Raw genomic sequence first — 12,926 nt, 5'->3', positions numbered from 1 at the left:
TTACAGTGTGATATTGCCCACCAAACCTGTCTGCTCAGAGTAATGCTTATCTAACACTCTGTTGGGATAATTAAAAATTCCAGAGTTAAAAACATCTGGTTAAATTTTTTTTTTTTTAATTTTAAAATAGGTAGACTACTTTTTGACGATGCCCTTAGATTGGAGTGTTAGTCATGTTGAATGAAATGTTTGTTGTTCTATGCAGAGTGAGCAGCTGTAGCTTTTGCAGGGTATGAGTGGTGCACCAAAGCAAGCATTATCCAACAAGATATAACATATCTGATTTACTTCTCTTTATCCACAGCAGATATAGTAAAGAGTGCACTGGAAAAAAAGAAACTAAATACATATACATCTCTTCTCATTCCCTGATTTTTTGCCCATATTACAGTCTGATTTTTTAATTTTTGCATAACATCTTGGTAGCAAAGGTGCCACAAGGAAAAAAGAATTCACTTGAATTGAAATAATTCCCCTAGAACTTAGTTCTTAAAATGGAAAATCATCTGTTTTTCAAGTGAAATGTAAATGCACTGGCTACCTGTTATACAACCACCACCCCCCCCCCCCCCCAAAAAAAAAAAAAGAGCAGCAACAATCTCTACATATAAAAAATGAACATTTATTTGATAAAAGAGGCTCATAAATTTACACACTAGTTAATTTGAAATTCCTTTGAGGATCATTATATAGGAATGTTCCACTCATGTGAATCAAAGCTCTGTTCTCTCTGCTTTCAGAAATGGCTCACATATGTGCACACTGCTAGACAGGAATTTTATGTATCAGAGGTCAAATTCACATGAAAACAAAACTGAAACATGTGGGATGCATTCAGTCTTGGCAGAACCCTATGTTCTGTAGCATTAAAACAGAAGCCCATAATGTCAGAATATAATAAAAAATTGATTTAAAAGCACTGTTGCCAACTAGGAGGTGAGTTACAGACATTGAAGAGCAAGAGCCCAGCACTAGAAATGAAGAAAGAAAGATTATTGAAATCCTTAGCAAAGTCGCTCGTGCATGAACATTTGGAATGGATCCAGTTGCAATATAAACAACTTTTGCAGCTTGGGGCTCGCATATTTGAACTAAAATGTGGAAAGTAGAGATGTAATACCTTTTTTAAAAAATATGTTGTTGTTACAGATACTGTTATATGCATTAACTCTCACTAAAGAGAGTATTGCAGTGTCTGCTCTACGTTTCATTATCAAACACACATCCTTCACAGTAAATGAGGTATATATATTGGGAAATCCAAGATTTACTTTTCAGTTGACCATTAGGCCATTTAATGTTTTTTTTTTTTTTTTTCTTGAATAAAAGGTACAGAATAGACATTGGAATCCTGCCCTTTACAGTGTCTTGACCCAGCTCTTTATTTCTTGCTTCAGCAGTGTTTTTCTAGTTCACTGTTTTACTGATGGTGTCAAGTTTGTCTACAAGCACAATACAGGAAATAAATTAGACCTCATCAAAGAACAGTATTAATCGTTTTTGAAATGAATTCCCTGAAGGACAGTTTAGTGTGACACCTTAGGAAAAAGAACTGCTCCACTTCACAACTCATAAAGCAAAAAAAAGTCTTTTTCTTTAACAAGAAGTACAGAAACTGGGAGGATTACTATAAAGCTCTACAAAAGAGCTTTTCAATGAGACATCTGGTATTAACTAAGCATGTGAGGCTAAAATTCAATCCTTCACCTGCAACGACCCTGTGGAAGACTGTGTTACCCAAGGGAGGAAGAGGCAGATGACTTCAGGTCACCCTTGGGCTGGTTTTGGTCAGGGTTGGTCTAAGAGCAGGTTTTAGGTGTACTGGGTACTGGCCCATAAGGAATCATTTATGTTTGGTAACCTCCCATTCAGTTTTCACTACAGCAGCTCACAGGCTGTTTCACAGGCCAGAGTATTCCAGGGTCTCCTAAAAAAGTACCTTTTAATGCAATATCTGTATATCTTAGCTTGCACATCTCTGGCAGATTTCAGAGGGAGGCTTGGACAGGGAAAGCTTTGGCTGCTCTGCACTACTTCTCCTCATGAAGAGCTGGCCTACAAGCAGCTTGAAATTGTATTGGGGTTGTGGAGACACTGAGAACAAATAAATATTCCTTTGATAATAGAAGGTACTAGATAGGAAGATGGATACATTGCCAATGTCTTGGCTCTTTGCATTGGCCAGGAAGGTCTGATAAAAATGCCTTAGGTCATCTGAGGGAAAAATTTCCTCCCAGCTGAACATGGCACTTAGTTTTACTCAATCACCCTGACTCATCAATTTAGAGCTAAGAGCATCCATATACCATGCCTATGTCCTGACTCAAACTGGCCAGTCTCTAGTGCTTTGGATGAAACAGGAAAGAAATTCAAAAGCTAGTTGTTACATCAGGAAGAAGAGCATTATAAACTTAGTCTGAGCCTTAGACTTTGTAATCAGAGTTCCCACCTCCCCAAATCCTTCATACCTGAGCATAGTTTCAGCCCTAGTATGTTTGCATAACTAAAGGCTGAGCCTTGGGAATTGCACCTAAAAGCAGTCACTATAATGACTGCACATATTCTTCCCAGAATGTAAAGAAAATCAGTAGAAGATTATGGTTTCTTTTTTTTCCTTTTTAATCTGTTTGATATGTTGTTTCATTTCACCTACCACAACTCAAGTGACATCTGTGATTTGTGATTTATACTTGCACCTCTGTCCTAGATCGAATGCTCCCTCTGCAGGCACAGCCCTTTCTACAGCTTTTCCAAGTGCAAAAATAAGTACAATTAAGAGTTTGTATAATGATTTCTTCTTAATTTTGTCAAGAAATACCATTTCTTCTGCTTTGTTTTTTAATATATTTCATGATCAACAGCCTCTCACTGCATTTCTTTATTTGCACTTGCCTGCAGAGGAATAGATTTAGGAATATCAAGCTAAACACAAATCAGAATTTTCTGCATCTCTAACTTATTAGTTATAGACTACTTTTTTCTTTTCAAGGAATGGATGGGACTTTTCTAGTAATCATGTGTTGAATGTGTACCTATTCCCTCACTGGAACAATCATGGTCTGAGCAAAACAAAACTGCCTCATCTGTCCCTTGCATTCCCTTTATCACTGATGTCCTCTGACTCCCCACCTCCTTTGATGGGTTTTTCTGCAGCATGAGGGGCAGCACCAGGCTCTCTGTTACTCTCATTTTTTCCTCACCAGAGGGCTGCTGCCTTTTCTCTGCCTGATGGTTAAGGGATGAGTCCTCTCTGGATTTTCTTTGTTCTTCAGTAAAAGCATTAATTGACAATGTCAAAAAGTTGTCTCCATTACCTAGCCTCCAGCTATTACCAAAATTTTGAAAGTTAGTATGGCGAAGGCCTGTACATTTCTGATCAATTTGGCTGAAATCAACAGATGAGTTCAAAATACACTGGAAGAAAAAAAGAGAATGAACACAGACAAGCAGAAGCAAAGGCACAGTATATCACTTAAGCCTTATTTCCTTCAGAAGTCAAGCTAAATGTATGTATATTAGGGCTTTTTTAAAAAAAGAAAGGGTGCTATAATCTATATTGATGCTACTAAAATTCATTTAGTTTACATAAATGCCAAAATTTGACAGTTCTGGAAGTGATGAATTTCTCTAGTGTCAGAACAAGTACAGTATCAGTCAAGAGCATCATGATCATGGTTCCAGTAGTAAGCTCCCTGTCCATCCTGCTAATGTGATCACATCCTGCAAAATATGATGGGAAAACAGTGATGTTTCCAAATGGGTTTGCTTGCTTTTTTTGTTGTTGTTGTTTTTGTTTCCGGTTTTGGTGGGGTTTTTTTTTTTTGGTTTTTTGGGTTTTTTTTTGTAACTGATAAGCCTGCAAAGTAGAGTCCTAACTCTGTTGGTGATTTTGATCACATGGATATTTGCTAGGGACACAATGTTTTTCACCTAGGGCTTAAATGATGTGGGTGCCTGTATTTTGGGCTTTTTTTTTTTTTTTTAATACCTATCTATAAAGCAGCTATTTATTTATGTAGCATTTGTTTGGCTTATTTTTAAACTCAGTGGTTTGACTGCTTCATAAGTGGATGGCAGATGTAACGTTTGCTAGGTGATGACTGACATTTCTGTGACTATTTTCAGGGAGACCGTGGATATAAAGGTGATCTCGGGCCCCCGGGGCCTCCAGGATGGGGACACATGGGTCCCAAGGTTGGTATGATGCCATGTTGAACTTTTTTGTGCTCTTTTGTGATGCTGGCAGCCAGACCCTAATCTCTCAGACACCAATCTTCATCAGTTATTGATTTACATTGGTGCAGCTTTAGGAGAAATCAAGCATGTAAACATGGTCACTAACCATACACTACTACCAACTGGATTAGGAAGAGTACTAATGGGATGAAAATTGCATTTGCAGCTAAACTTTATGAGATTACATCTGGAGATTGAACAGTGCTATCAGACTAGTAAAATGATTCATTTCTTCTGTTTGTATCTATCCTGTTTCCAAGATATTATTTTGTGCTGGAAAATACATTAAATGTGAATTTTATGTTTACAATTTTTGCTCAATCAAATTAAATCCAATTTATTTTGTCGTTAAAACCACTAGGAAAGAAATATGAAAACAAACAGCTAATTCTATAAGCAACCAGCATGCAACATCTGGGCAATTTTTTCTCCCTTTGCTTAAGTGATTTATAATTTTAAAAAGACATACTGATAAGAAAAGAAATTCAGTGCTTTCCTGGATTTCTTTTTTACAGGTTTCTCTAGCAATTATTTTTACACAGGCAATGAGGAGAAACACTGTGTATATTTTTCCACTTTCTGATAGTTTAAAGATACACCTTTGTAACTTTTTGCATAATAGCAGAGAGTAACAGAACTCTCCAGTGCCATTTTGTATAAACTAGTATCTGAATGGAGAAACATTGCTATTACCAGCTCCAGATATGCAATAAACAACAGGGCATGAATACTTTGCAGGATGGGTCCGATTTTACCTTGCTTTCTGAAAGCTGCAACAATTTCAGTACTTTGTTAAATCATACTGACACAGCCTGTTTGAAAAGAGTAAGTTTGGAGTGGATGTCAAAATCCTAGTGTGACACTATGTGCTCTTTCCACAAAGCCTGTGAGAAGGAAAAATATGTTCTCTGTGGGGAAACAGTATTATGTTTTCAAAAGTGAGGACATATATATAGTCCCTCTCCTATGAGGAAAGGCTGAGAGAACTGGGATTGTTCAGCTGGGCAAAGAGAAGGCTTTGTGGTTGAGATGATCCATATATATATGCATATGTATATGCATATATATATGTATACATTTATATATGTGTATATATATGTATGTGTGTATATGCATATGTATATACATATATATATATATGAAGAGTATTTTTTGCAAAAGATTTTGTGAAAAAATACAAGAGATTTTGTGAAAACTTGTGACAAACTTTTTGTCCCCAGAGATGATAATGGTGACTTTTCAAACATCACTAACATCTAGAAGTTAAATATTTAGAGATATAAATTTATATTTCATGATGACCAAGTTTTCTTGTACTTCTGCCTAAATATTCAACATATACAAAACCTAGGTAATATACATACCATTGAATGATTTCCACTTACTGTACCGGAGCACAGTAATTATTTATTATAAGACAGTGATCACAAGTCCAACCTGAGTTTGACAGAAATTTTTATGAAGCTTGATCAAATTTTGAAAGTTTTTTCAATTAAAAATAATTTTTTAGAAAAAGGAAAATCAGACATTTACTTTTGATGTAATCAGAAAGATATGCTTCACTTGGTCACTTTGAAATGTTAAATTAGCCTGCCGGCAAACACAAGGGCTCTGCCTGACTTTGGCTGTATTGATACAAATCAGCACATGCTGCTTTGGCTTTTCTCTTATCCCTTCCCACTTAGGATTTTTTGAATGACTGCTGCTCCTAGGGACTGTGGCACCTCAGAGGCTTGGCACATGCCCATAGTGCCAAAGAACTAGCTAAAATACCTGGCAGATTTACTTACACTAGGTTTTACAGCTCTGGTCCTTTGTGCCTCTGCTGTTGTGCCTCTCTTTTGTGACTGCATGAGGCTGTTTTGTAAATATGGTTTCTGCTGTCATCTAGGTGGGGAAAAATGAGGAAAATATCACTCCGTGCCATGAGTAAATTTATTCTTTGATTATTTTCAAATTATTTGTTCCTTTGCTTTCCTGAGAATTTTCCAAGGATAATTACGAAGACCCACAGTGAGAAATCATAAACCAAAGAAGAATCAGACCTAGAATCTTTGACCTGGTTTTACTTCTTTTGCTTGCAGTGACTTTGGGATTATTTCCTTAGTGTTACCAGGAGTTTACCTCCCAATCATTCTTTTTTTGCTTTTTTTGGCTGACTGTTATAGGGTATTATGGGACGTAAAGGCTTGCCTGGTCCCCCTGGCCCCCCTGGCATCAGCATACAAGGAGACAAGGTAATCCAGGTTAATGTGTTATCTGTTCGGTTTCTTCTCAAACTGTTTGATAAAGAGATTCATTATCTTCTTTCCATCTTTGCCACCAAATTTGAATTCCTGGAAATATTAATTTTACACTTAATTTTAGTATTCATAAGATATGCAATGCTTACTTTATTTGCTGGATTTTCAGTATTGTTTGCATCCAATTGCTCTCCTATTGTTCTTGTAATTAAAAATATATTTAACCTGGAGACAACAGGCTTATCTCTGTCGCATCTTATTGATTTACTTAGATCCATAGTTTTCTCTGGGTTGCACTTGTGAAAGGCAGTAACAGAGACCTGCTGTGGCAAAGAAAGTTAAACACATGTAGGAATAGAAATGAAATTAGGTAGTCACCCACATACTCCTGATTGGGTTTTTAGTCACACAGTTCCAGCCACGAGTTGTCTCCTTGAAAGGAGAAACACAAACATATTCTGAGCATTCAGTAGTTAAATTTCCTTGTCATATATGCATGGAAAAATTTATTAAAACTGGAGGCTCCAGTGGAGAACAACCCAAGTTTCTCCAATTTTCCTTAAATCGATGTGCTTAAAATTGAGTGTATGATTGAATATTTCCCTGGATTAAGAGTATTGTGCTCAGGTCTCCAACTCTAAGTGGTCAACCACCAGTGATTCAGTAAAAGGGGCACTATTCTAGTTTGGTTAGAAAAGATGCCTCTTCATACTGTGATTTTGGCTGTAGATACTTAAAACATCAGAGAATTCACTGGCAAACAGGTCTTCATTGGGAAACAGTGACATTCTGAAACAAACAAACAAATTGATGAAAATGTATGTTGTGTGCAAAATGATTCAGAGGACAGTCTTTCTTTGGGCCATTGTGGAATTATTTCATACAAGCTTTACCAGAAAAGCACAGATTCCTTCAGAATTTATTTTGTTCATGACTTGCCAGTTCACTGACCCACCATCAAACAAAGGCATGTTTCTAACAAAAGGCTGTGAAATTTAGGGATATTGGAAAGTAATGTGTCCTGTTAATGAAATGTCTTTGGGTTTGAAAACAGAACTGTAATGATATGGTGGATCAAACTCAGCTACTGTTGTTTTTGTAGTATTCCATGGCTTGTGTAGGTATGATCGGTCTTGCTATTTCTATTTTCTTAACAATTGCTTTTAAAAACTACAATTATTTTTATATAATTCTTAGGAACAGCTTATTTCTGAGCAACATTTGCATCTGTCTTGCTCTGGTAGTGCCAGTTTCCTCCACACACTAATGCTTGTTGACTTTTGTCTGTCTATTTTGTCCTTCTATTTCTTCACATATCAAACTTCATTCTTTTTGGCCACTCTTCATCAGATTAAAGTTACGCTACTCCTGCACTTTAGCTACCAATATCACTCCAAGTATTTTTGTATATAAAGAGAGAGATCTTGGTCTGCATATGGTAAGAATGGAATGCCAAAAATGACTTGGTTTTCAAGTTACTTTATGTTGACAGCTATATTCACAGATTTATTTTTTTTTATGCTTGGTTCCCTTTCAAAACCACAGTCTAGACATTCTCAGATCTGCAGTCAGTTCATTTTGGTAATACTGGTGGTCAGGTTTGAATTTATTATGTACATGAATTAAACTGTCAAAGCCATAAATATTTTTAAATTAATAGAGCACACTTCTTGGGTTTTACTAAGTTATAGAATCTATGATAAACCCTTCTAATGTTGATTGATACTTGTTGCACAAGTAAAGGAAGGAGGATTTGGTTCTGCGGTTGATGTTTTAAAGGATGAAACTCACATGTGTGCTTGTGAGAAATGTCAGCTGTATGGGTATGAATTTACTTAGAACAGTAGGTCCCATTCAGTTTTCATTGCCTGAACACCATCATAACAATGTCAAATGGGCAGTAACAAATGGCAGCAAGAAATCTACCATTTTGTTGGGTCTGACATTTATTACTAGTGAAGGACCACTGGAATACACAGCATACCCTCATTTTGGTTCATATGTATGTGCTCTGCAGACCTGCAGAGGAGTTAACCAGGAAGCTGTGTGATGACCCAAGTGGAAAGGAGAGACTGTCCCAGTGCTGAACAGCAAGGCTTGAAACAAACTGGCACACTGTTTCACTGGGTTTAAAAGCCATTTGCATTAATACCTAAATGAGGGCGCCAAGAAGCACAACCCTGCTAAAAAGTGACTTAAAGGAAATTAGATTTAATAGCCACTGTGAGCTCCTATAACACTGCAAAATAAATTGCTTTGTGCATCCCATCACCTTAGGAGTATTTCCTATTTATGGGAATTCCTCTTAGTGGATCAGCTATGGAATTTGATACACCCACTGTTTTTCAGTCTCTAGCATCTACCTAATACTGTCTGAACGGCTGCTGCTGTAAGAAACTGGGGAGAGAGGAAGTTCTGCTTACAAAGGCAAGAGGCTACTGGTTAGCAGGTCAGGGATAGGTATTTAAATTCTCAGCTTCCCAGGTGGCAAGCTGAGAATTTAAATCCCCAGGCTGGGGCAAGTGGACCAAGAGATACTGACAGGGCAAGACTGAAAGCAGTGCTCCAGTGCAAGCAGGAGCTGTCATCCCAGCAGGATCTCCGTCACATGTGGAATCTGAACAGAGAAAACCATCCATGAACATGACTTGCTGTACACTTTGTCTTCAAGGAGCTGCATCTCATTACCTAACTCCTGGTGAATTCCCAGCTCAGGGCAGCCATGAGCCCTCAGTACAAGGAAGAGAAGGTTGGCTTAGGTGTGCAGTGTGCAGCTGTTTCTTTGCCTGCAGAAATCCATAAACCCCTATCCAGCACAGTAGGAATAGTCAGTGATCCGTGCTGCTGCACTGGTCTACCTTAGGCGAAGGCTGGATAAACTTGGAAATACTTTTGTATTTCTCTGTCCATTATGAGCAATATGACCCCTTTAGATGCATTTGTTAGCACCAATGCAGGCATTAAAAAAAGATTATAGCAAAAAGATCATTGTTAGGTTTAGTACATGTGGTAACTGCTCCTGATCTCATTGACATTCTCTGGAACTGGTTTTGGTATCTTCATCAGGCACTGCTCTTATGTGAATTACGTATGTAATGTGAATTTTGGTGAAGCATTTATGTACCAGGAAATATAATCACTTCTAGCTGTGTTTAAAATGCATACAGCAGTTGATCTGTAAAAAATATTTGTGTTACCCTATCAAATAAAGCAAGAAAGTTTCTGGAAGCCAGAAGCTATGAAGAATTTTCTGTGTATATTTAACACCTGTGTTTTATAACGTTGTGGGCTCACATGGACTTGCTTTTTAAGTCTAAGTACATGCAGCAGGGTATGAGTAGCGATCCCTATAAACAATTTTGAGCTTTGTAGTTTTGAGCTGGACAGAAACTGTCTTTTGAATTATCAGCAGAAAGGTGTTCTGCTTTCCACACTCTGAAGAGTAGAGATGTCTTCTTATTTACTTAAGATCAGAAAAAAGAGTCTGCTCTGGAGAGGTCATGAATGTGTATTTCTAGAGGAACTTTGGTTTGGACTGCATTTGACTGAGTCTGGACAGGATGAATAACTATCTGAGCCTCTGAAAAGTTACTTTAGTCTTTCATCTCTTTCAATTTTCATTTAATTAATCAGGAATAAATTCTTCATTATATACTTTATAAGATTCTCATTGCATGTTCTGAATAATAGCCAATTGCTTATTTCTCCAACCTAAGACCACTTTTGTCTTGAAAATTGTGTGCTTCATCGCATAGTGCAAATGTGTAAAAGTGAATAGAAACAGCGGAGATTTTACATTAATTTTCAGTTAAACAAAAGTTTCATATTTTGTTCAGGGAGAAAAAGGAAGTAAAGGTTTTCCTGGACCAAAGGGATCAGTAGGAACTGGCCTTCCTGGACAAAAGGTAAATCCTAGATTTGCAGTAAGGAAAGAGAAGGGGTTTTTCTTCCTTTATTGGTTATTTAGTGTGATGAGTCTTTGAAGAGATACAGAAGACAAAGACATTACCTTTTGGAGCTAGTATGGTAAGTACCCACTACTTGTCAGCTTTGAAGTCTGTGAAAATCCTAATGGTCGTTAAGGATCAGATTATAAAGTAGGATCTGGAATGAGGTCATCCCCATTAGCAGAAGAATAATTCTAAGTTATTAAAATTATGTATTCATTTATTTTTCATATTTTTCAGGTATTACAAAATGTCCTTTTATTTGCCAGGCTCTGACAAAAAAAGGAATTGCTTTATGATTGACATCATTTAAGGGCTTTGCTTTACTTGACTTGTTTTTTTCATCAATGATTGAAGCCCAAGCTTGAATCTTTCCTTACTGAATAACTTCCTGGTTGTAATAAAAATTGTGAGAATTTCCTACACTTACCTATTCACATCTAACGGCTTGGGAGTTTTTATGTGAATATCAAGCTCTTTCACACAGATTCAAATTCCTGACTCCTAGTTCTATTTTCACTCACATTCCAAATGCCACAATATAATAATAATAATAATAATAATAATAATAATAATAATAATAATAATAATAATAATAATAATAATAATAATAACTGGAATATTTTCACTACTTGTAATATTCATCTTGTATATTGACTAATCCTTGTGACCCAATGTAAATCTCTCCAAATACTCACTTTTTTGTTTGCTATTAATATAGCAGACTTGACACACATGATAAGAAATGGTTTAGTTCAGCAGGAATTTTGTATATGTACCAAAAAGATCAGGTTTTAGTGTATTTAAGTGTAAGGAAGTAGCAACACCATCACAGCCAGCAAATCATATTTGCTTTTTTCTTATTATTAATGCTGACATTAACTTTGGTGATGTTAGATTCAATTCACGGACAGGTAATGGAAAGTAAAATCCTTTGCTGGACATTATGATTTTGTGAAATAGAATAAGAACTCTCTTCCAAGACCTTACTTAGTTGAAACTGGGTTTCTTAATGCTGTGGAAAAGCTATTTACAATTTTCAGATTTACACCAGTTTGAATAGGATCAGAATCAGACTGATAAAGTCAAAAAGGTTCTTTAAAGCTGGTAACAATCATCAGTGAAGGCTATAACACAGGAGTTACCTGTGTGATTCCATTTGCTGGGCAATGATGAGGAGTAATATCAAAATGGACAGTAATCTAGATAAATTCATAAATTCATTTAACATTTCAAGTGAATTGTAAGCTGGTTAGTAATTTCCAGAGAGAAGTTAAAAACCTGTCCTACACAATCTTCTTCTTGAAAGAAATGTCTAATTTAGAACCTGAATCTTATTGACTATGTTTCATTCCTGCATTATGTGAAAATTGTCTCATAATGTAGAGCCCACTCACTTTTTGGAAGTCAAAAGTTTTAGTCGGTTGAGGGAAAAATTGCAAATTTGCTTCTAAATGTGAAACATTGTATTTTCCAATGGATTTAACAGTCCAAGCATGCCTCTTTTTGTCCTTTGAAAGCTCACAGGTTTTCCATTTGGCTTTCATGCAGAGCTGGTGTGAATTTCAATACAGTGGCTGATCTGAGGCAGTTATTTCTCCTGAAGTATAAATTCGCATAAGTCCAGTATAAACATTGTTTCAGAGTTCAAGAAAACCAAAGAACAGCAAACATTATATATTCTTCCAATTTGCATACAGATGTCTTTACTCCCCCTCCAGAACTAAGTAATTTTTCACAGAAATTTCTTAAAGATGCTTCTACTGCCGATTTTGCTCTCTCTGAGAGCCTGCCTTTCAGATATTCTCCTTATAATACATACAGCAGAAATTATTACTTAAAAAACAACCAAAAGAGCCAGAAAATTTATCTTTAAAGCTCATTGAACCTTACTTCCAGCTCTGACAATCAACAAAACTGGAGCTCTGACTGTATTTAATACGGTTGTTTTCAATCAGGGAGACTATGGAGATAAAGGTGATACAGGGAGCAAAGGTGCCAAAGGAGAGATTGGAGACCCAGGACCTCCAGGACCAAAGGTAAAACACATTTTCATGTTACTTAAATTTACAGAGTAGAAACTAGGCAAATTTGGCTTTTGTTAAGTATCTCCCTCTACACATTTCTAGGGATCTGGGGGAAGAAAAGGTGAACCTGGTCTTTCGGTAAGTAGGCGAATAAATCATTTGAAGCAAAAGCAGTTTATCTGGGAAAATTATTTAATGGTTATGTGATCTTACACAAGGCTGTTTATGAGATATTGCACTGCCTGCATTTTTGTAAATAAATAAATATTTCAGCATTCTTAACACTGGAACACACAACAAATGAATACTCTTTTTCAGAGAGAAGATGTTATCAGACTTATCCATGAAATATGTGGTAAGCATTCCAGTATGGAAAAAAAGTAGTTCTGATAAAACACAGTGAATTTATATTGACTGAATGGATTTTTCCTCTGCGTGTTTGTGTGTCAGGATACCATTATATGGAAACAATG

General features: G+C 36.4%; 1 protein-coding gene across 3 annotated transcripts in view; it reads left to right on the top strand.

Moving 5' to 3' along the window:
- COL28A1 (collagen type XXVIII alpha 1 chain) overlaps positions 1–12,926 on the top strand; it is a 70,435-nt gene that overhangs the window by 51,029 nt on the left and 6,480 nt on the right. For all 3 annotated transcript variants that reach the window (XM_059843645.1, XM_059843634.1, XM_059843624.1), the window contains 6 exons: positions 4,126–4,194; positions 6,405–6,473; positions 10,316–10,384; positions 12,385–12,465; positions 12,556–12,591; positions 12,772–12,808. In XM_059843645.1, the coding sequence (XP_059699628.1) occupies positions 4,126–4,194; positions 6,405–6,473; positions 10,316–10,384; positions 12,385–12,465; positions 12,556–12,591; positions 12,772–12,808 (361 nt within the window). The remainder of the gene's footprint in view (positions 1–4,125; positions 4,195–6,404; positions 6,474–10,315; positions 10,385–12,384; positions 12,466–12,555; positions 12,592–12,771; positions 12,809–12,926) is intronic.

This window comes from Haemorhous mexicanus, chromosome 1 (assembly GCF_027477595.1).
Source record: "Haemorhous mexicanus isolate bHaeMex1 chromosome 1, bHaeMex1.pri, whole genome shotgun sequence".
Lineage (NCBI taxonomy): Eukaryota > Metazoa > Chordata > Aves > Passeriformes > Fringillidae > Haemorhous > Haemorhous mexicanus.
This window is presented reverse-complemented; position numbering and strand designations above follow the sequence as displayed.